The sequence below is a fragment of the Lagopus muta genome, chromosome 2 (genome assembly GCF_023343835.1).
Source record: "Lagopus muta isolate bLagMut1 chromosome 2, bLagMut1 primary, whole genome shotgun sequence".
Taxonomy (NCBI): Eukaryota; Metazoa; Chordata; class Aves; order Galliformes; family Phasianidae; genus Lagopus; species Lagopus muta.
In genome coordinates this window covers 40406679-40432524 of record NC_064434.1, presented here as the reverse complement: position 1 = coordinate 40432524, position 25846 = coordinate 40406679, and the positions used below count along the sequence as shown (strand labels likewise).

General features: G+C 34.4%; 1 protein-coding gene across 6 annotated transcripts in view; it reads right to left on the bottom strand.

Annotated features, from left to right (window-relative positions):
* GRIK2 (glutamate ionotropic receptor kainate type subunit 2) overlaps positions 1-25846 on the bottom strand; it is a 349533-nt gene that overhangs the window by 232739 nt on the left and 90948 nt on the right. For all 6 annotated transcript variants that reach the window (XM_048935183.1, XM_048935181.1, XM_048935184.1 and 3 more), the window contains one exon: positions 2786-2953. In XM_048935183.1, the coding sequence (XP_048791140.1) occupies positions 2786-2953 (168 nt within the window). The remainder of the gene's footprint in view (positions 1-2785; positions 2954-25846) is intronic.

The following is a 25846-nucleotide window of genomic DNA, read 5'->3' as shown; positions in this document are numbered from 1 at the left end:
GTCTTCAAGAAATCATGCTGGCACACCTTTTTATTCTTGCAGAGCATCAGTGGTTTAAATGAACTTCTCATATACACACAAGATCTCCACTGTATTACTAAGCATCGGATTAAGGCCTAAATGACTAGCCTGATAAAAAAACATTTATGCTAATATTGCCCTTCCTAAGAGTGATCAACAAGCTTTATGCAAATGTCAGTAAATGGGATCACTAACAACAGCAATAGCTACCAGATGGCTTTTCAATGGGCTTTTTTTTTTCTTTTTTTTTTCTGTTTCTGTGATTTGAATAATGCAATGCTTTCACATGTGATTTAATACAACTCCATCAGATGCATACCAATTTTCATAGTGCACTGAAGGATATTTTGTTTGCATTCACATTACTCTTCATTGAAACAGTATCTTGGAAATATCATCTTGCTTTCAGGTTGCTCCTTCATACAGTAATTTTAAAATCCCATTGATATTTAGTTTGTCTTCAGCTTAAAAAGTATTTGTTAGTAAGAGGTTTTAACAGGCTGTTTTTTGATGCAGCACCTGCCTGGTCACTAGTGGACAAAATCATTAACCACGGAATGAGTTAAATGTTTCAATCTCACAGTTAAAACTCTGCTTTGGAGTCATCATAATAAAATGAACCATTTTAGGCTAGCCTTTAGCCTTCGATTCTGGACTAAAGTACCTCTCAGCATCAATATGGTTGGCTGTGAATTGATGAAGCAAAAAGCAATGAGTACTAAAAAATTACACAGATTTTGATACAGCATGACTAGTTAAAAATAAAGATTTGCATTCTCATGAAAGATGCAAACAGGAACAATAAATATATCCAATCAATTACATTTTGTAATTCTAGTATCAGCTACTCCATTCTATCAATAGTTAGCAATAGTAAGGTTAGCTTGCAATCTCCAAGCAACCCCTAAGTAAGGTCTAGAAGTAGAGTTGTCATCTCAGAAGATTGTTAAAAAATTAAAATTTCAGAATAGATTTCTTCACTTTTTATTAATTCAGGAACGAGGACAAATTATTCAATTAAATTTCACAAGGCAGAATGCATTCAAATCAGATAGAAGATGGGGACAGAATTAAGGATTTGTTTACTATTGGCTGAGATGGAAAGAGCAGCCTCTCAGAACATTCTTTATCTCATCAGAATAACTATTCAAAAAAACCATTAAAGAAATAGCATACTTCCTTTCTCACTCTCTGCTACAAATAAATTATTTTGCTAGGCATAAATATTTAGTCTATAATATTTTTCATGTATCAAAGCACCTCAGAAGAATTTAAATGCTTATTTCCATACAGAGAGACTGTCTATTCTCATATCTAGCAACAACAGCCTTATACTAAAATGGTTAATTTGAGAAATAAACAATTAGAAAGATAAACTTGACATGTTGCAAATAAAAGGCAAAAATATTTATCATTTCTAAATTTATTTTTAATCAGGATTGTATTCCATTATAAAGACATACTTCGTATACATCTGCACTGACATAGCAGATTTTCCCTAGCTAGCATTTCTAATGTAGCATCAGAAGTTTTCATTCTACTTAGCAAAAAAATCTCTTCTTGTTTTTCAGTTAGAGTGACACATTGAGGACCAGATCTCTGTGAAGATTTAAGGTCCAAATCTCTCATAACAAATACAAGTTTACCTTTTCTTGTTAAGGATTCATATGAATCAATCGTATAAACAATCATATGAAATTTGCTTTTCGATTTATAAAAAAAATCTACCATTAAACACTGTGTAATACCATGCAAAATTTAATTCAAGTTCTGTCACAAAGTTTTGGGTTTTCAATCAAAAAAGGACATATAGGAGTTACTGGGTTTTCAACTTTCTGCAAAAAGGCAGTGATGCAGTATAACTCCCATGTGGCATCACCGTGTTTTAGACCAGAATGTAAAGCAATAGCTCATAACTTCAATTGTGAGAAGCAAAGATCTGAAAGTTTAGGAAAAAGTGTTCATAATATTTTATAATCTTGAAAATCATCTGAACTGATGCTTTTACATTTATCTGGTAACAACAATCTTAAACAAAGGCTTAATTTTCAAGCTTATTTTTATGCTTTGTTCTCATCAGATAAGCAAAATTACAACTACTTGCTCTCTTTTGCAACACAAGCCTGATAAAATATGCCAGTCACACATATGCTAAAGACATTTTTGAAGATGCACTTAAAGTGATGGAATACCTAAAATTTAATTGGAGCCTTGGTAAATATCTGAGAATGAGATTTTAGCCATGAAGCCATAAAAAAATTCACATTCAGATTTTGAGCACCTTAATGAATGAGAGGGTTTTGTAGACTTTCCTCCAGTAATGTTGGAAATGTGCCTGATGGCATACAGACTTGACTACACCACTGAAGTCTTAGCCTTTTCCAAGATCATTGCAAGTTAGAAGCACTTGGCATTTCCCAAGGAAAAAAAAAAAAATGGATGGGGAAATGTAAATGTTTTCTGACACCAGAAGATCTACTCTCAAAAACACCTTAATCACAAAACTCAAGAAAAAGAAATTTCAGATTTCAAATGTTTAAAGAAATAGATTTTGGACAGGGTAGTGGGAACATAGTTGACATAATGTAATTTTCGAGCAGTTACCATTACAGCTTTCAAGGGGCAATATTTAAAACACTTCTTTAATGTCAGCTACAACCTTGTACAATGTCACTGCATATCTTTATAGACAGACCTTTTTCAAGTAGTTAAAGCACATGAGTTTTAGCTGCTAATTAAAGAAATTAAATACACAAAGAGTTACCTTTTTTGGATGCTTCAAAACTGTCATAGAGATTTATCTTTTGGGTGTCATATGTTAATGTAGTGTTTGGCAGAAGAGTTCTGTTTCTGTTGATTGTGTTCACAGCAAATCTGAAGGCTAATTCTTCTGCTCCCATTGGACCAGATTCCACACACTCAAAAATACCTCCTGGTGGTGAGGGAGAGAAAGAAAAAAAGAAAGAAAGGAAAAACAAAAAACACTAGTAAGCCAAAATGGCATAAAAGAACAATTTCATTATTATTTTGGAAAAAATTCCTCTGGCCTATATATTGGATATAGATATTCTTAACCTAATAAATCTGATATCGTGCAATTAGTGTAAAATATCCCATGATTTCAGTGATATTTGGGTCAAACAATAACCCAACAGCAGTATGTATTAATCAAACTTACCTTAAAGAAAATAAGTTGAGTGTTTTTGCTGTTGTTGTTTGGGTATTTTGTATGCTTTTTGTTGTTTTTATTTTAAAGACATCCTCTTTACTAGTACAAATAAAACCACTATGAGAATATAAAATAATCACATTATTTAGAAGTGTAGGGACAAAGAACATGAAATTATTATTTTACATACTTAAACCTGAAAAACTGCATTCACAATTTCTAGATCATAGGTACGTAGAAGGCAAGATTTCTGGAGTCTTGTTTTCTACTGGTCTATGCATTATATAGTATCACAAAAAAGATAAGAAAGTGTAAAGTTCATTGGAAATGCAGTTCACAAAGAAGAATATTAGCAGGACATCTCAGATTGTGTCAAGAAAATTTATACACATTTTAGCCTGTGTACCTGAACATATGTATACATGTTGAGCAGAGGTTCAAATTGTACTCATCTGCACTGAGCTCAATGTACACACTAATCTTAATTTCAACAGATAGAGGATTCAACTACAGTCCTCATAAAGCTCAATCACATGTAGAAAGCATCCCCAAATGGACTGCCAGAGTAGGACACACCTAAAAGGACAGGCAATTTCTAGAACTGCCTTAATCTTATACGAACCAAACAAGATTGTTATATATCAGTCTTTCTCATCTTGTAATAAGATATCACTGCCCATGAAATATAAATTAACATATAAGTTGCAATAATAATTTATTCTTTGTTCTCAAAAGGCCAAGAATATGGTGTCAATAAAAGTAATCTGAAAGTATGTTCTTCCCAAGGCATAGAATGCCTAAAAAAAAAAAAAGTCAGCATCACTACTGCCCTTTCTGTTCTTTTGTTAATGGTATCTGTGAATAATAGTAACTAGGACAAGACAGGGATTACATCACTGCAAGAAATGTTTTTCATTTATTTTCTCCTAATGTGTACGCATTCATTTTGAAAGTTATGTGGCTACCTGGCTTTGTATTATCTAAAAAAGTCTTAATCCTGGTTTCTCAGAAAGAAACTCTCAGCATCGAAGTACGTAGGAACTGAAACCAAACTTTGCAAACAACCAAACAACCTACATTTGGAAAAAGTCCTTGTTGAGCATCCAACTAGACAAATCATTTCTAAAGCAGAAATAATGTGTATTAAGTTATTAACTCCTTCCCTCTCATATATTATTAAACACAAAATGGCCTTTCAGATTTCTAACCTTTTGATTCATCCAGCCTGTTTCTCAACAGAATATGGAGAACAGGTGTTAATTTTTATTTTATTTTTTTTCCCAGCACTTAAGTTCCTCATGAGTGCCCTAGGGACAGATGCTCGACAAGTATTAACCACTGAAATGAGACTTGTCAAATAACTATTTTAAAACTAGCATTTATAGGAGAGGCAAACATTTAAGAACAATCCAGATATAGCAAGGAATGATTCACCTGATTAAACATATAAGAATATATATAATAGATAGCCAATATTAACAGTAATTTGAAGCTAAAAAGAAAAGGCAAATATGAACTTAGTACATTTTAAAACTGAAAAATTAACCATATTTGTTTAAACAATAATATGCCATTAACATGAGAGGCAATCTGTTTTTTGAATTTAATAAATTATTCGGGAGAATGTAATCTGGTAGAAAAGATTTTTTGCTGTTTATGGCTTATAGTGTCTAAATATTATAAATCAAGCTATGATATTTAAAAAAAATGTTGCAGAAAGTTAAAAAAAATAGTGGATGTGTGTTTAATATAGCTATTAAGACACAAGAAAAATTGCAAAAAGTTACCATAAATATAATCAGAATTAAGACAGATTTTATAGATTTTCTTAGAGACTTGGAAAACACTTGTTCAAAGAAATTCTGAATAAATAATATCACACAGTAAAAAAATATGATATCCTAAGCAACAAAGGATTTACAAAGAGAAATATGCAATACAGTGTACCTTTCTTCTCTCTGCAATTTTTACACTAGAATCACAGAATAATTTAGGATGTAAAGAACCTTCAAGATCAAGTCAAACTATACCAACTCTCAACAAAACAGGACAAACAGTAGTTTTGATGGCCACTGCCCTTCTTAATTGCTTGGTTTCTAATCCCTATGAGAAGCACAAGGTCACACTTGACTCATGAGTGGTGTCATCCACTCTAACTTGAAACATTCCACTCAGAAAAGGGACCCCAAGCTTCCTACCTGAATTTTTGCTAGCCTTGTGATATTCACTACATCTTTCACATTCTGTGGCTGCAGCTGAAAACAAGAGCACCTTCTGCCTTACTTCAACAGCTAAACTAGGCACTGCTGGGCATGCATCATAGAAGACTTGTTTCTTTGCTCCTCCCAGGGCACCTGCCACTGGTTGCTAGCAACCAGAACCTCTTGGGCTGGGCAGACTTTGGTCTGAACCATGACATCCTGGCTTGGCTATACACCACAGTTTTCCTGGAGAAACATGCTGCAGCTCTAGGACCAGCACCAGGGAGGAAGGGGTCTCCATTTCAAGAGAATTCTGATTTGCCTGTGCAAAGTCATGACCCCCAGTCTGAGAAGTGCTTGGGATGGAACTGGACCAGAGAATGGCTGAGAGCTTTGCCACTGACAAGTGCCCTGCAGCAAAAAGCACATGGCGCTTCAGCAAAACAGAGCCATGGAATACAAGTTCTATACTCATTTTTTTTTTTCCATTGAAAGATTTTCTTCCTTAATTTATATTTGCCTGGAACTCAATACAATCTTGCTCTTTTATTCTTGTATTTTTCATTCTCCTCATCTCAAAGTCTTGAGATAGGGGATACCTTGTCAAAGATGCAACCAGGATATCTAAAATAAAGATGGCTTTGTCCTCCCATATTCATGTAATTCTTAATGGGATTGATAGTCTATCACATAAAAAGACAATTTTATGAAAATGCCAAGGCCCCTAACTTCTGTAAGTGGCAACAGCATGTATAATTTCCCATGCGCTTCACTAAGCGTTTTCTTCTCTCATTCACACGTTTTCTGTCTTCATGATAAATACACCCCCTCAAAGGTGGCAACACATGGTCTGTCTTCATCAAGGTAAATTTCCATTCCTAAGGAAAACAGGTAGAAAGAACAATCTGTTTCTGTCGTGCTGATTAGAGTATTTTCCTGGGAGGAAGGAAAATATAGCTTGTGGTTACTACTTTTTAACATTTTATGCTAGATGGATGTTGAATTAAAAATAAGAACCTTAGAATATAATTATGCCATATAATTGTTTTCTATCAGTTTCTAACTTGAACAATGTCAAACTTACAATTCAGTTTCAGGGTATTTCTATGTCTGCTGAAGCAGTGAGGAATTAATATCACATAATTTAATACTTTGGATGCTGAAAGAGTTAGGTTCAATCTTAATCTGTGCACTAAAAGCATTGAATCATTATGTTCTTAAAATGCACCATGTCCTACTAATACGCAAAATGGCTGAGAATGCCAAGCTCCCCTGTACTAACTAGAAGCTGCTAACTTTGACCAACTTAATACTGCATTCAGGGTATCACAGTTTTTAATTAATCTACTTGAATTTTGTGTACAACTATGAAGTTGCACACTTACATAGAGCAGAAATTTAGGCAGAGACACATCTACATTCTAAATTTCAGAATGTAGTCATAAAATAACAATTCCTTGTTCTCCAGACAAGAGTTCCGTTAAGTATATGTGGAAGTCTATGTATGTATATTTTCAGTATGCTCAGCAGAGACACAAGTATGTATGAGCTCTGGCATTGATAGAAATGGGAACATTCAATAGAGTGCTTCCTCTGTTGTTGCATGAGATACACTTGAAACCTAATACATAATCATCAACTGCCTTGGTCTTACTCCTCTGTTCTCATTTTTATTACTGAATATGTAAACAGTAGCAATAAACGCTGAATATTTTTAAATAAAATATTGTATATAAAGTACATCTACTGGCTTAATACTGGGAAATAAATCAGAAATAACACTAGATTTTTTTTTTAAAAAAAAAAAGGAAAGCAAATGAATATAAAGGATTGTCTTTGCACTTTTTGTACTTCAGCTATACTTTATTGTAGAAGAGAACTTGTTTCTCAAATCAGTTATAGTGTACTGAGTCATGCTGCTCCCTCCCAAGAAATCTTTTTCCTCTATTTCCAATGGACCTTGTATTCAGGATAGCCTTATTAGTAATCAAACTGAGGAATGCGTTGCATTGTTCTCAGATAAGCAGACAGGAGAGTCATAAATCTTGCCATTGACATGTGGAGAGTCAGCCAAGCCAATGCCTATCTCTGCCTAACAGCTTGAAAAAAAAAAAAAAGTGTTGGGGTTAGTCTTATAATAATAACCACATTCAGACCCATAATAGGCAGAAACATGGGTCTTCATATACAAACAACAGAATATCCTAGAGGTAACATGAATTTTTTTTTGCTACCTCACAACATAGAGAAAATTTTAAAGAAGTAGTTTAGCATTTAGTAGTTTAGCACCATATGTTATGTCTTCATTTATAGTGCTAGTGATATAAGATCTCTGACCTATGACAAAAAGTGTAGGGAATACAGCATCAAATAACTACAGCTCAACCTCTAGCTCAAAGTTTTACTGACTATGCACAGTAGGTGATGACTGTATAGATGAATATTTTCACTGTCACAATTACCACTTTGCAAAAGTTTACAAGACTCTGGTGGTGACCAACAACTGATGAATCGCAGTGATGAGAACAGTTTCAGATAAACCAGTAGAAGCCAGATGTGCGAAAACCACTGTGTAACAATATTTAAATGCTGTATATATTGTAGTGATTTCCAGGATAATTAAGATCTCCTGAATCCTGATATACTTCAACTACTTTTACTGAATCTGAAATTCATTATAGTTCTTCATTGCAGTTATCATCACTAATAAAAATAAAAAATAAAAACACATTTATATGATCAATTATTTTTAAAAGAAACAATAAGAAAAATCCAGTCGTCAGTGTAATACTGAAGCAGCAACAGTTTCTTCAAAAAAATTTATACAGCAAAACTATTTAAAAAAAAAAAAAAAGAAAATATGGCTGATATAGAATAAAAGAATTTATCCTTCGTATCACACTATCACACTCCCAAGTTTGTTTCAATAAAAATGAATGCTGCTTAATTACTGAGGCTACAGGCTATTTTAGTCTGTTCCTTCTGAAAAATTAAACATTTAAATATACAACATAAGACCACTCTACCTCAGGTCATACTCTGACAAATTAATTGAAATGAAGCTTGTTGACAAGCTAATTTTCTGAATTCATATCACTGAAAGTGTATCAGCTATGTACAGAGTTGTAAAGTTTTACTGGTTTGGCATCAGGAATTTACTAAGATAGTTTTCATATATGAAATCAGGAGAGACTAATTTAAACCTGAACTCATGCTAGTACAACATCATTGACATTAATGAAGTTATGGAAACAGCATTTATTATAATTTATGTTTTACCTTGCGTGAGAATATAAGATGAAGTTTCTTTTTTTAATATAAAAACATCTTGATAAATACCTGTTTTAACAGCTATAATTTATATACATTATATTTATTTCATTGCTACAAGAACACAAATTCACACACTTCTACCGACAGACAACCTCTTAGTTAAGACATTATTAAAAGTAATATCAGTCACATCATGGTGAGCAGTTATCAGGAAAGATTGAGGCAAAAAACATTTAAATATCTCAGCCTCCTTCTCCTTGTCTGTTGCTACCAGCCTGCCTCTGTTGCTTACTAGAGAGGATATGCCCTCCTGGATTTTCCTCTTCTGGTTGAAGTACCTGTAGAAGCTTTTCTTGTTCTTTGTGGCATCCCTTTGTGGCCACATTCTGTTCAAGTTCAGCCTTGGCCTTCCTGACTTCATCCCTACACAGCCTAACAGTTTCCCTATACTCTTCCCACAGTACCTGTCCCTGTTTCCACTACCAGTGCATTTTCTTCTTGCTCTTCAATTTGACCACCAAGTCCCAGTTCATCCACGCCAAACTCTTGCCTTTCTTTCCTGACTTGCTACACCTGAGGATGGAGAGCTCTTAGAATCATAGAATCACCAAGGTTGGAAAAGACCTAAAAGATCATCCAGTCCAATCTTGCACCCTGAAGAAAGCTTCCTTAAAGATCTGCTAACTCTTCTGCACGCTTTTGTCCAGGACAGCTTCCCAGGATGATTTCTGGACTGACTCACTGAAGAGCTGGAAGTTAGCCTTTCCTAAAGCTTAGCTCCTTAATTTTACTCTTCGCTTGTCTCATATCCCTCTAGAGCAAGAACTCAACCATAGCGTGGTCACTATAGCCCAGGCAGCCTCCAATCCTGATGTCACCAATCAGTTCATTCATATTTATGAGCGATAGGTCCAAGTATCGCATCCTCTCCTGATGGGGCCATCAATTACTCGACTCAGGAAGTTACAGTCAGTGCATTCCAGGAGTGCTCTAGATTGCCTATAGCTTGCCATACTACTTTTCTGGCAGATGCCTGGATAGTTGAAATCCCCCAGCAGGACAAGCGTTTGTGATTGCAATGCCTCCTGCAGTTTGAGGTAGAAGACCTCATCGACAGACTCTGATGGATCCAGTGACATATCACTGACATGGTATGGACAAAAGCCGGGGGTATGGCAGTTGCTGTGCTGAAGTAATTGATCAAGGTCTCTGACTGAAGGAATTTTCACTGGAAACAAGCGTGTTGCAATCAAGGCTGCTGTAATCAAGGCCATAATGATAATTCTGTCACATATTCTGTAGAAGAGGGAAGTAGGACCAAGAATTTCCATGGGTTATTGCTGTATACACTGATTTCATGGACTAGAAATTTATCTGAAAAATAATTCCCATCCAATACAGACGCAATGAACATCTTAATAATGCAGTGGAGGCACAAGTATTGGAAAAAAAAAAAAAAAAAAAAAAATGAGTAAAGTGTTCTGCAATGAGACATAAACTACATTAAGGATGGAATCAATATTTGAAGGAAAAATCATAGAATCCAGCAAACCTTGTTGTACAAACATATAGATTTTTTAGTTGCACATCAAAAGATTACTTAGTCAAAAGATATTTTAATATTGTATTATATTGATATTGTATGGTACCGGCAGCTCTAAGATATGTTTCTCCTAAAAAGATTTGAATTATCTGGATTTAAGACAAATAGAACTATATATTTTGATTGTAAAATATTTGAGGAGATAAATATTCAGCCAATGTTGTATTTATATTGTTCATTTAATGTTAAATTATACCACAAAGAAAGTTTCTATTGTAATTTTTAAGCATGAGGCAATAAGAGATAGGAAGGAAGGAGGAAACAATAAGCCTGGAACCAAAGTTGCTTAAAGATTTTTAAAAGGAAATACAAAGACATTAAAATGACTATAAGTATCTTTACAATTATATTTTAAAAACAAGTTCATGCATTCCAGTATTAAGTGTGATGTGAAAAACAACATGCCACAAACTTGCCTTTCATCAGTGCGGTTACTACATATGCTTTGAAAGTTATCAACAAAATTGTATTTTTAAATTAATATTACTAGACTGGATATGTAGCATACACACATAAAACACTGCTTCTGATACCTTTTCTATTTATAAATATTACTCATTTCAGTCAGAATATCAATTGAGCATGACTACAGACAACATGCAAAGAAAAATCTAAATGCATTTATTTACAGTGTTAGAATACACTATCCATAAGTTTTCTTCCCCCTATTAAGGATATGCATTAGCTTCTTTTGATACAGTAAACAATTACATAATACAATTGATAATCTGAATGGAATTGTAATATTCACATAATATTTAGATTCCCATGACTAGAGGTAGCAAAAGGCAACAAAACACTAAAAGGAATGTGACAATGAGAATGGACTCATTTTAATAAAATGATCTTTCCAATATGTTAGCTAATAAAATGTTTTGAACTGTATTAAACAACATACTTCTGCTTAATTCCACTATCGGAATTCCACATAACATTCATCTTATGTTGAAAAAAAGTTACTCTGTGTACTAAAATTTCCAGTCTACAGAAAGTAAGAATAAGTTACCACGGCTACTCTGCTAAGAGTGATGCTCAGTCCACAATTTGAAGATTTGGTTTTTATCCAATGACTGTCACATAGAAAATGCTTAAATAAAAGTGAAAGCCAGATTCAGGTCTCAGGTTTCCTTCCCATTACAGTCTAAGTCACCAGCTTCAAATTTGCTTCCCTATTTATTCCTAAATTTCATTTCACAGTAATAGTGCACTCACTGAAATACTTTTACATTGTTTTCTGTTGGCACTTTCTGATCAAATAATTTTGAATACACCTTCGGTATCAAGTACGTGGCATGCAGCAGTACCGTAAGAGTCAATTCCTAGTCATCCAGTTACCCAATTGCCTGCATTTCCCAAAATTTAGAAACACTAAAACGAGCACTACAAAATCCGGCAGATGAGAATTATCTAATATGCATTACAATTTTAACTGAAGTTGATTAATAAAAGGTTAGCACAATTTTCAAAATATCCAACACTTAGTTTTTGAATTCCACTTTGTTTTTCTTTTGTAATGCTTAATACTTAAATGTTCAGGAGTTTATACATATTTAAGTGATTTAAGAAAGTTCAAAACCTGCATTTTCCTACTTTTCTTCCTTTTCTCAAGGTTTTCAGATAGAATGCCTCAGAAACTTGAAACAATATATTACTTAACTTGAAAAAAGGAGAAGAGTATGAAATAATCAGGAGACTCACTCTCTTAATTAATTATTGAGAACCATTAAATATATACTGTTGATCATTAGGTTAATGAAATAGCATTTAGAATATTGCCGTGGAGAAAGATGCTACAGCTGTCTGAATGAGGTGCCCATATTGCTTATATTTAGTGAAGTACTTTTATTCCCGCAAATATTTCAGGAAAAAAAAAAAAGGAGAATTGTAGTATTTTTGCTGCACATAGGTCATGATCTCCAAAGAATCAAGGAAAAAATATTTTTAGAGAACTTTAATTTTTTCATTTAAGTGCTTCCTGAAAAAATAAAGGGAACAAGTGGTGTATCTGCTCGTATAGCAGGGACTGGAACAACGTGGCTTTGTTTTTTAAGGGCTGTATATAGAAGTTATGAAATAATTTTCTTTTTCTGGACATGACAATGAAGTTGCTTTTTCTTTCTCAGTAGTTATATTTTATGAAATTATTTTCAAATTTTCATGTTGCATGAAATTTTTCTGCCATGTTATAATACCTTAATTGCAACAGTTTATTGTTTCTTTTAGTCTTTAATGTTAACAAAAGATAACCTTTCCTCTATAATGCTTGAAATATTTAACCTCCTTTCTAAATGGTTTCTGACATTTTCAAATCACTACTGCAGAAATGCAGTGAAATAGCAAGAAAACATAAAAAGACATGAAAGTATTTAAAATCAATCTTCAAAATCACACTTATGAAAAAGTTTTAAATGTGACAAATAAACACTTTTGACTTTTAAATGTAACAATGATTCACTTCAATACTTCTGTTTCCAAGAATGTTTAGAGTGTTTCTTAGAAAATAAGTCATTATGTTTTCATCTTAGCAATCTCACCAAAATCATTTTTGTCACAAATATCACTACTCTGTTTAAAATATGGCATGCACTGGAACAGAATTATGATTTAAATGCTTAGAAGCTATTTTCTGAAGACTACTATGAATATTATATGGAAAATCTTTACTACTGCTGTCTCTAATGTACCAGCTGCTTGGATTGTATACTGCTAATGTTTCCACAGTTTCTCAATGATTTGTTTTTGTAATCTTCAACTAGATGAAGGAAAAAAAAAAGACAGAAAGTGAGTACAGCAACAAGCAAACTATGAACAAAAAAGTACTCAAGTAATAGCTGCTGCTGTTGAAAATTCCAAGTAATAAAAAGTAATGGAATATATAGCAAGATTGTTGAGTGCTACTGTGGATAAGAGAGAAAGTTAAATAAAACCAAGAAAGCTTATCTTTCAAAAACTATTAGGATGCATCTGCTTCTAGACTGAGTAAATGCATGTATAAAGTTTAAAAATATCTTGCTCAGATTTCTTTAGCCCACTTATTCCATAAATTCTACCAATATTGAAACATACTGAAACATACTACTTCTGTAAGATAATCCAAGATAAATTATGTATATCAGTATGGCATATAAGCAGAAATTGAAGCATTGCTCCTGGAATAAATGAAATGTACAATATCAATTCCATAAATAACAAGAAATATAATTATAGAAAAAAGCCTCCTGCAAACTTCTCCATGCTATTTTCTTCTAAACATTACTCTAAAGATATGCAGATTTTTGCTACAGATTCATATTTCTAAAGCCATTCAGTTAGTACCATAAGCACCAGTAAAAAGAAAATTAATGCATATGAAAGTCAAGAGGCTCAGAAACTGATAATTTATGACCATTTCATGCAGAGAACAGATTATAGCAGGATCTCAAAGTAAACAAGCAAAAATATTTAATGAGGCACAAGAGGGTCTGTTTTAACATAATACATTTCAGGGATACTGATTCACTTCTCCACTGATAAAAACAGAGGTGTTTATTCACAGCCTTTACAAATATTATCAGAGAGACTGGATGGAAAACGTTGCACTTGATCTGAAGCACAGACACATGAACACTTCATGCTCCTCTTTGCACTACATATGACTTCAGTTTCTTTCTCTTAATAATTACACAGTTTTATTTTCCACAACATATGACGTGTTTTTATCTTTCAAAAATGTACACTTAGCTTTAAAGATTCATGTCTAGCTCATATGAAGTCCCAGTGTTCTCCCTAAAAATTCTGAGCCAGGGGGTTAGTTGTGTTGTACTGTTTTTATTATTGTACTTTTGTTTTGATAAATTACCACACCAGAATCTTAAGTTTATTTGCAATTGCTGCTTTAAACTTAAGCTGTAGAGAGTTAATTTTGGGGAGAACAGTGACATTCAGCGGTCTGAAAGTAGTCACCTATTGCTTTGCCAGAGAGCCTAGTGTCTCAGACCTACTATATCCATCTGGCAAACACATCAAATAACTCATCGGACACGTCACCATTTTTGTAAACATTTCTGGAAGCAGTATGTCTCAACAGCATCTACATTGTGGTAGCTGAACATTACTCTCTGAGATGAACTCAATTTCACCTACTCTTAAGCTTTTGTCAGTTAGATTTTTTTTTAATTATTATTTGTATTTTTTTAATAAAGTAAATGTCTCTTTCAAATCAGTTATTGGAAACAGCCTTAAGATTAGATGAACTTTATTCTGAAGGAGGTCAGAAGACTTCCCTACTGTTCCTTGTTAAATATAAAAAATCCACACTCTTAAATACATGCCTGATTTCCTGCAAGTGAAAATTATCAGCTACTGTTCACTAAGAAAAATTAAAATGCTATTTAACCAGTTCCGATGATGATGATACACACAACTGCATGCAAGGTGCTATTTACTAGTTTCAGGTACACCAATTTGCACCTACTGCCAAAAAAAGAACTTACACAGGTAATACAGAATTTGTGCAAAATTCATCCTACTAGGAAACTGTCAAAGCTATTCTAACAGTTTCTACTATAATCAAAAAGAAAGGCATGTGCAGAGATTTATTCAAGTATGGGTAGACTGACCAGTTCTTGGCAAATGCCCTTTGCCTTCCTGCTCGTTATTGAGGGAGTTCAGATAATACGAATTAAAGCTCATTCTTAAAGCCTCTTTTCTACTTGTTCTCTGCATGTTTGCACCCACACAAGATGATGTGAGAAATGCACACAAGCAGTTAACATACTATGAAATCCTACTGTGATAATCTTCTGAAACAACGCAGTTATATATGCATAATTAATTTCATACTTACACTACAGCATGTTTACTTCTTACTGTTTACTATGAGTCTTTTTTTATCAAATTGCTTTTTAACAAAGACTTTTTTTTTAATATACAACCTAATACATTTTTATGGTTGGTTTATTGTGGTTTAATTACTTAACATTAACTGTGCTTTGAATCAGTGCTTTATTGTGTTCCCCCAATAAACAAAAATGTTATTTCATGTACTGATTTTCCTATAAATATGCTCACAAATTACAGCTTATTATGCCCAGAAAGTAGAAGGGATTTCTTTAGAACCAACATAAGCAGAAGCACTGGAGAGAAAAACAGGTTTTCTAATCCTCCACACTGATGTATACAAACATCATAAGCATGCATGCCTTCATACTTAAATTCAAATCTATAGTAAGTCAGACCTGTAGAAAGGTCTGTTTAGGATACAGTGACAAGTTAGTTGAAATGCTACTCATGCCATGGGAACAATGAAGCATGACACTTTGTCTTTTAAATCTGGCAACAAATTTAGTGGAAAATTAAGAAAGATTAATTTATTCTGTTTTCAGAAAGGTGGCATTATGGATACATTAATTAAACACGTATATGTGGGAGGTTAAACTCCGGTTTTATTTACATGTATATTTAGCTGTTTCCTAAATTTATTTGGCACCTTGGATATGCCTTCACTTGCAGTTTTCATTCCTGAAAATGTATACTGACCAACCTTCCAAACTTGTCTTTGAAGAAATTTCTTTTAAAATATTTTCTTTCACCTAAATGCTAAAATGAAATTACCTACATCTTTTGCCTATGCTAGTTTGTTACTAAAATATTTAGACCAAAGTGGATAATTATGTATCCACTTTTCAAAAAGAATTTAATCTCTGATTAAGATCCCCCCTCAAACCTACTAGTTGTTTTTGTTTGTTTGTTTGTTTTAATTTGATGCTGCTTTCTCCTACAACTTAATGAAAGCAACACAAGTTCAGATTTCTCATTAATAAGAGGGGAATTTTAAGGATTAGCTGTCATCTTTCTGAGTTTTTACACCTTTGAATAACAACCTATTTCCAAAATTTGTACAACTTAAGTCAGATCCTGTCTTCCATCAGTTCTATGATGTAACTTTTCATTAGACATTGTTCAATATCTCTGCTCTTCTCAGGTCTATTTTTCCAAACCAGCAGGCTAATGAAGTGCAATAATTGAAGTCTAAACATGGGAAAGCACTATCACTCATGCTAGAGAGCAGATGTGCAGGCAGCATAATGCAAAAATCATGCAGAAATGCATAACGAAACCACTAATCTGAAACAAGCAAAAAAATACAGATTTGAGTTGGTCACACAAGCTTAGAAGAGACCAAATCCAATTCTCATTTCTGCAACACATTTCTAGATCTTCAGAAGCAACTAAACTGCATTGCTTGAAATTTATCGATATTTCAGAAGCAACAAATGATTTAAATAATTCTAAACGTAATTGAACTCAATTTTTCTGAATAATTCATTCTGAATAGTTCAGCTCTGAGATCTTGTATTCCAGGCTAGAAGTCACTTGTTCTTTTTCTCTTGTATGACTTTAGCAAATCACAAGCAATTCTAATTGGAAAGGATGTGATGCAAATAATTTTCACACTGTCCCTTACAGATGCTAATGTGGATAATCACTGTTGATAGACTTAAAGAATCCTTCAAATATAAAATACTTGATTCAGTCTCATTTAATGATTTGGCTACTGCTGAACAGCGTGTGCACAGAATCCAGGCTGTCTCTACTTTTCATTTCACTGCCCCAGCAAGCAGGCTGAGGGATGGAAAAGGTTGGGAGGGGCACAGCTGGGATAGCTTACCAAACTGACCCAAAGGGTATACCAGAGCACCTAAAATTATGTTCAGCATTAAAACTGAGTGAAGTTTTTACTAAGTAGTCATTACTCAGAGACTGAATAAACATCAGTCAGCTAATTTGTTTGCATCATTTGTGTTTTTTTTCCTTTTTTTTTTCTTGATTTTTTTTTTTTTCCCACCCTGTACTGAACTGTCTTTAACTTCACAGAATTACAGAATATCAGGGGTTGGAAAGGACCTGAAAAGATCATCTAGTCCAGTTGTCCATCCCTCAGCTGGAGCAAGAACACCTAGTTCGGGTCACACAGGAAAGTGTCCAGGCATGCTTTTAATGTCTCCAGAAAAGGAGACCCCACAACCTCTCTGGGTAGCCTGTTCCACTGTTCTATTACTCTCACCATAAAGTTTTTTCTCATATTTATGTGAAATCTCCTATGTTCCAACTTGCCCCCATTGCCCTGTGTCTTATCATTGGATGTTATTGAGAAGAGCCTGACTCCATCTTCATGACATTCACTCTTTACATATTTATAAACATTGATGAGGACAACCCTCAGTCCCCTCCAAACTAAAGGGACTCAATTTCCTCAGCCGTTCCTCGTAAGGGAGATGCTCCACTGCCTTAATCATTTTTATGGCTCTTGACCTATGAGACACTTTTTCTTGCTATTGCCCTCTCATTCCTTCCCCTAGCCCACTGTGGGTGGACAAACAACCACACACTGTGACTCTTCCCTCTACTATCCTGGTGACCTTTACAAGAACCTTAGAAGGGCTTTGTTTGGACGTGCATGTATTTGTACTATTTAGCTACAGGAAGGTTCATTGCAACCCTGTTTTATTACCCTTTATCCAGGTGATAGTTACATATAACACCAATGAATAACATTTAGAACTTCCACGTTCAATTGATTCATGGGTGAGAATATGCTGTACATCCCTTGTGGTGTCAGGGCAATCTCAAACACAGATACAGATTGGGCAGAGAATGGCTTGGAAGCAGCCCTGAGGAAAAGGATTTGGGAGTGATAAAAGACTCAACATAAGCCAGTAATGTGCGCTTGCAGCCCAGAAGGCCAGCCATATCCTGGAGTGCACCAAGAGGAGTGTGACCTGCAGGTTGAGGGAAGTGATTCTGCCCCTCTACTCAGCTCTTGTGAGACTCCACCTGGAGTAGTGTGCCCAGTTCTGGTGCCCCCAACACAAGAAGGACATGGACCTGTTGGAGTGGGTCAAGAGGAAGGCCACAAAGATGATCAGAGGGCTGAAGAATCTCCTCTGTGAGGACAGGCTGAGGGAGATGTGGCTTTCCAGCCTGGAGAAAGCTCTGAGAAGACCTTACAGCAGCCTTCCAGTACTTGAAGAGGGCGTGCAGGAAAGCTGGAGAGAGACTTTCTATAAGAGTGTGTAGCAACAGGGCAAGGGGAAGTGGTTTTAAACTAGAAGAGGATAGGTTTAGACTAGATATTATGAAAAAATTCTTTGCTGTGAGGATGATGAGACACTGGAACAGGTTGTCCAGCAAGGCTGTGGATGCCTGCTCCCTAGAAGCATTCAGTGCCAGCCTGGACGGGGCTTAGAACACCCTGACCTAGAGCAAGGTGTCTCTGCATATATCAGGGGAGTTTGAACTAGATGATCTTAAAGGTTCCTTCCAACCCAAACCATTCTATGATTCTATTACTATTTAAATATTTTCCCAATAGTAATAGTTTAATACACAAAAAATGTTGTTCTAATAAATACAGTTCATTGAGAAATTGAAGTTCCTACTAGCCTGAAATAAAGGAAATAAATTGGGGGTTAGATTTATCTTGCAAAAAGTATCTATAAATATCATTAGTGACCTTTCCTCCTCCATTTTCAACTTATTAATTTTTTGTTTTCTTTTAGTAGCTTATTTATCCTCAGTTCCCAACACATCTACATTCATTTCTTCCGTAGGTTGCCACTACCCATCAGTATCTTTTTCACTGTATTTAAAAAATAGTTTTATCTAAGAACTGTTTATTTGATCCTAAAGCCTGGAAAATATTTACTCAATCATTACGAAAGTGTAGTTTCCTTGAAGACTGCTGACTAATTACTGCACAGTTCTGAAATTTTAAATGACAAGCAGTTGTTTGATAGAAATTTAGAAAAAACAGAGCCAGAACAAGGAAAATTTTGATTCAACATCTATAGCTTTACCGCTTTAACTGTGTTTACAGGTGAATATAAGGTCTCCGTGGTCACAGGCCAAATCAAATCAATTTCTGCTCAGCCAAACATATGATTTTATTTAAAACAATGGTGAGAAAGATCTTTTGTTTGCTCAAAACATCAAACTGGAGATAGGAGTTATTACAAAACGTAGACACAAACTCAGAGCAGAGTGAGTTAATGCCAACTACACCTGCATTACTAGAAGATGTATTTGACAAAGCAATTCACAAATGCGCAATTAAAAATTAATTCGATTTGGCTGGGACATAAGCACTCTCAACAGCAGAAGGGCCATTAACAAAGGGCAGTAAAAGGCAAATGTAATGCCTGTCCTGAGAATCATTGTTAGGATCAACTCTCTTAATTACATGAGAGAGGGTAAAAAAAAAAAAAACAAAAAAAAAAACAAAAAAAAAAACCACATAAAAACACATTAATTACATTAACACAGCACCTGAACTGGAAAGTGCCACAACTACTACAGACAGCATAGGACTAACATGAAATCAACCAAACAGTCAACTAACAAATAAAAAAAAATTACGCACACTGGGGTGAAAGGAAGTCAAAGCATTATCAAAGATACATTATTTAAATACTTAAAAGAACAACTGGAAAAAAAAAGCATTTATACTAAAACCTAGTTATGATGCTTCACAGATCTACAATACAATATGCTAGAGCCAAAGTATTATAGCAAAGCCCACGGGGATAACAGCATTAAGAAGAATGTACCTGAAACAGTGTGTAAAACTAAATGCCTAAGGGAAAAGCAGAGGACAAGAAAGAGAAAAATTAATCCAGAGAAACATCAGAATAATGCACAGCTGGGAAAGTCAAGATCTGTAAACACAATTTCGTATACTCAAAAACACTCAAAGCACATACTTTCTATCAAAAGCATGAAAATATGCCCTCAAATTTTCTACTAGAACCTACAATGAGGATGTGTGATTCTCTTTTGTTTTGTATTTTGTTGTTGTTGTTTGGGGGGGTTTTGTGGTTTGTATTTTTTTTTAGCAAACAACAAAGCCATTCATAAAAGCAATAGGATGGTGTGAAGAGGCCAGATATCCGAGATCAGAGTCACAAACAAAAGGGATTTCCACACACACAACTTCATTCTTCTGCTCCTCAAATAAGCACACTTTCAAATTTTAGTCCTTTATTTCTCATGTCAATGAAATTCAGATGCTTACAGCCCACTTACCTCTAAAAGACAGTTATCACATGCCAAATTAATCTCTGCTAGCTGTTGCCTCTGTTGGCAACTACTTAGCTCTGTTTTTTCATTACCTGTTTTTCCCAGAACTGTTACCCCAAATCACCTACTCCATTTTGTACACCGCCAAAGCTTTCTAGCTCTTAACACTGTGCTTATAGACTCCAGCAACACCTTTTCTAGGGACAGAGTTGATAGTTATAAGCAGTCCTGCAGATGTGGAGCCAATCTGCCTCAGAGAATGACTGGAAATAAACACCTCCACTTGTTGCCTTGCACACATTTGGCAGCCTGCCTATCTTGCCTGGGCAAGACCATCCACAGCACATACGTCAGTTGGGCTTACTAAGCAATGCCATTCACATTGCCATGTCATTTAAGAATAAATCATCATGAGACAGAAATGAAAACAAATAGTTTGGCAAGCAAGGTTTCTCAGCCAAATCCAGACTAAAACAGAGATGAAGAGAGAAAAAAATAAAAAAGTTCAAAAGAGATGAAATAAACATCTTCAAAACCTTGCTTCTTGCAAGAAAAGTCCAAGTCAATAATGTCTACAACAGCATAAGTACAGGTTGGTACTCAGTGAATTTTTGAAATTTTCATATATCTAATATATCATTAATCTTCATGCTCTTCAAACATCCTTCAAGCACTGAAGTTACTAGAGGGAAGAATAAAATACTGTAATAACAAACTGCAGCCTGAAACCTAAAATTCATCCCTTCACCTCACGTTTGATTATATTTACCAGAAAAGACGACAAATATGCTTGTTTTAGGTACTAGTAAAGTAATAGTTCAGGTCCCAGAAGCAAAGGAGTCAGCATTTCCTGCTCTCACTGACATTCTGTGGTGGTATAGTTATTAATTTGCAAGTTCTTGGGTTTTTGCTTATTTTCTTAAAATAAGATGTATATTTTATTATTTCATAAAAGAAAAATCAAATAATGCAATTTCATATTGACTTCTACTAAAAGCTTATAATTAAAACACTTTTTAGAAAGTAAGAAATGGACAAGTCTGGGCATTCTGCTGTGACTTCATAATAAGGTCCACAAAATAGCTCCCAACCAAACCTTAGACTGAAATCAAAATTCATAAGGAGAACAGGTAGCAAAAATACTATATGCAAATGCTCCCTCAACCACATGTTCAAACCCAAAATGAGACTTCATAACATAAAATAACCTAATTACATTTGTAGTGATTATTGAAGAGAAAGAAAGAAAGAAAAAAAAAAAACAACAAAGAACAAGACAAAAACTCACAATCACACTCACCTCTTTGTTTCAGAAACAGAGCTATGCATATTAATACCACGTTAGAAATTACTGTGGTGGAAGTGGCTTGGACGACATTTTACCAAACCAGTGCTTAGACAAACTATAAATGTTAAAAGTGATTATACAAGACAATAGATGCCCTGGGAAGTTTTGGAATGATCTTATTGTGTACTGAACCACTGATATTTCATCCCTTAGTTGCTCAAAGAGGTGATTAAAATGACATATTTTCTATTACATTGGTAAATAGCTCACATACTACACAGCTTCCCGGCTTTCTCAACTTTTCTAGTGTTTTTCTTACTATGCTTTATTCTAGATTTATTTTCAGTGTCTATAAAACCTGCTTGAATAAACATCTCTTAAGTTCCACTAAAGCACCAAAGCATCTCTTCTAAATAGAGATACTGTGATATTCATTCTGCGAAGCTTATTTGGACCAAGGGGAAATTTACAAAGAAATACATGATTTTTTTTTTTTCATTACGCTATTAGTTCATCACAAAAAGTGCAGCATGTATTCCTCCACTAGGAGGATAAATTGGTTAATGCCTTTGCAAAAAAAACGGTTGTGTATCATAAAAAAGCATATTCCAACTTCATAAGCAAACAAGAGACTCCCCAGTTGTACATAACTTCCTTTATCTTCCCAAAATTTTTTTATCTTCCAATATTTTTTTTTACACAATAGATGTTGTTAACAATTTCTTTAAATTCACATGCATAGCATCAGGGAATGAGTATGTGGTTTGATGAGGAAGAATTTACAGTGCAAAGCAAGCTGTTTATGCAAAGCGATTGTAATGGTCTCTTACTGCTTTGGCCCAGTGTCACTTTATCAATAATGCATCTTTAGTGTATTTCTTCCCGATTACACATAAAAATGGCATCCTAAGGAATGCGCCTGACAAGATATTTTAATAAATGATACTTAAGCACATTTCCCTAAATATACCATAACAGAGTTCTTGGTATACAGCATCATTTAATTCCTCATTATAAGATATTCTAGACTCAGTCAGTGTAATTATAGGCAGCACAGTATCCCCAGGAGTGTTTCAACAGCAGCAGTTAGAAGTTATACACTGCCACGCAAAAAGCAATTTGTCCACTGATGTTACAATTACACTTTGAAATATTATCATTGCTAGAGCCTCAGTAACAGTTAAAGAACAAGTGAAGGAATCACCTAATATGAAGTTTGTTGTTTTTTTTTTTTTTTTTTTTTTTACACTTGAGAAAACTGAATTGATACTGAGTCAGCCCAGTACAAACTTAAGTTAGGAATTCCAGTGAGTATGCTTTTTTCTTTTTTTAAGAGTAAATAGTAATTAAATGTAACCTACTCACAAGTCCTATTACAATTTCACAAATGAAGGAGAGCAGACAGTCCAATTTGATTTAAGAGAAAAAGTTGATGTAAGAGCTTTCTTCTTAATATAAAATATGACTGCAAAGAAGTATTCATCTTTTGTTTTCTCCTTTTCATAAGCAGCTTCTCATGGAAGCTTCACTTCCTAAAGGTGTTATTTACTTTCCCGATTAAATGGCAATTCTTCCTTGGGGAAAGTAACCATCAGTGTAAAGCATACATCTGGTCTTTACAACAACAATGCAGACTTTTCCTTCAGTTCCACTGTACACTATACAACAGCAGGTGGGAGCAGCTAAATTACAAAAGCTTTTCTAACAAGATCCACAGCTCCCATGACTAACTTTGATTGCCCTCCTTTTTAGTGTGTTATACCTGCCAAGTCCTCCCACAAAGGGCTACAAGGGCTTGTAATGCCGCAAAGTTTTTCAGTGCCTTCTGTCTCCCCAGGTGGGAGAAGGCTGAATACATCTGAAGGCTGTATTTCTGAACAGTTAAAAGCTGTTCCTACCTCAAAATGTTGCTCCTAAATACATACCTTATAAACAAATATGAATTGTTATTACCCGGCTCCTAATATTTAAACGAATTACACAGTTAAATAATATTTTAAGCATCCTTTAAGCGATCAAGTAATAGATCATCTCTCTCCACTAATGCTTTCATTGCAGCTGGGATAATCCTAAAATACAAAGGATCAGTCTCATTCAGTTGGACGTTACAGGTTCTAGGAAAAAATAATCTCTCTTTATAGACACTGTTATAATGTCCTACAAACTCCTTTAGCTGCTGTTGAACATAAGATGACAGACTAGTGACAAAGAGATCACTCAGCAAGGGAATCGGTTCATGATCAAAGAAAAAGCTATCATGTTTCAGATTAAAGATCTGTGCAACCCAATATCTTGTCCCCACAAATGGCCAATCAGGATCACCCACAATGAAACCATGCAAAGGAATGCATGTCGAGATTCTCTTATATTCTAGAAAGTCCTTGGCTTCCAGAGGTTCAGTCTGCTGAACCATGGAATCCATGGAATAAAAACCCACTAAATACACTGTGAACTTCTAGTATCCACAATGTTCTGAGGCAGGAAATTCTGCTGAACTTGTAGTCTGTTAGAGTCATTTGATGTCTTTTCACTCTTGTATTGGAGGAAAGGGTGTACAGCTATTCTATACTAACCTTTATATTCACCTTCACCACACTAGTCATTATTTTACAGTCCTCTATTTAAACCCATTCAGTTGGCTCTTTTTTTGTAGGTTAAGAGAAGTATCCTACTGAATTATTTCTTACATGGAAGCCATTCAGGATATTTGATCATCCCTTTCTGAAGCTTTTCAGAACTAACATACTTCAGCTAGATATGAAAACTATCAAAACTACCATTTAACTATATAACTAGAAAGACAGTCCAATCAGCCTTTTTGAGAAATTTCAGTAAAAACAAACCCCCCACAAAAATCATATATTAGACTTACACAGAAGCATAAAGACAAACATGCTATTATCCATCAAGTGATTTCTGTTTCTTATCCTGCTCGTACATGCTTAGTAATTGCTTTCCCAAAAACATGATAAAGGTGCATTTACAGTGCTATCAACACTTTTGCCATTCTAACCCATTCCAGCATTTCATTTGTCTGTATGAATAGAAACATGCTTTTTTTTTTACTTGTGCTTGTTTTTGTTTTGTCATTGTGACAAAACCAACTCTTCTGATTAGTATGAGGCTCAAGGCTTCAAAAAACATAAGTGGCATCAAGCCGCTCTTGATAAATTTTGACTGAAGTGGATACTGGAAAAAAAATTTTAAAATGCTAACAACAATTGTAGAAGACTTGATAGCTGATATAATGCAAATTTCAGGTATCTGTGTACTGAACAACCATCAGATTGGCTGTTCACCAGAGAATACCAAATGCCAGCCATTATCTCTTTTTTTCCTGCTTTTTTTTTTTTCCTTTTTTTTTTTTTTTTTTTTTTTTTTTAATATTGACACCAGGTGATCCCTTTTCCAAGAAAAAACAGGACAAACCTATTTTTATCCCTGACAACTTACAGAATCCTCTTCTAAAGGACATGAGAAAGGTAAATGTTACAAAGTATCCCACTGGAATTTATGCTATTGTGATCACCAACAATATTGGTTTGTTACTAATTAAGTATTTCTATCTTTACTATTCTCCTCTAATTAAATTGTTTTTACAATTCCCAGCACTGGAAACTCAAGAAACTGAATAGGTTTATCACATGTGACTGCAATGTATGTGCAAAGGGCAAATATTTACACATCTAAACAGAAAACACTGTTCAGCAAATGAATTTGCTGCTTGTAAAAATATCTGTGGAAGCAATCCTCCTGCTATGGTAGCCAAGCATACAGTTTTACTTTTTATTGATCTGGAAATATTTATATAGATCCTTTTCCTATACAATTTATCCAGCAGTCTCAGACTCAGAAACATGTATTGAGAAAGAAAGCTATTAAATGATAAGACTTGTAGCCTTATTATTTATAAGAGTTGGAGACTGGCTTTTAGGCATTTCCTCTGCATCAGAGTTTCTGCTCTTTGCAGTATAGATATATACCAGAACTTAAGCAGTATATAGCTGACAATAAATAACATAGAAATGAAGAAAACTAGAAAAAACAATTGGGGAAAAAAAAAAAAAAAAAAAAGATGATGCAGCAAGCTTTTTTTTTTTATTTTTAATTATATTTGTCTTATGCCTACTTTTCAGAACATAAGGAGAGCCAAAACTCCTTTTGTATGTTGTCCTCGTCCTCTTTCAGAATATCCTAGCCAATAGATAACTTAAGATGTTATAAAATTTTCTCAC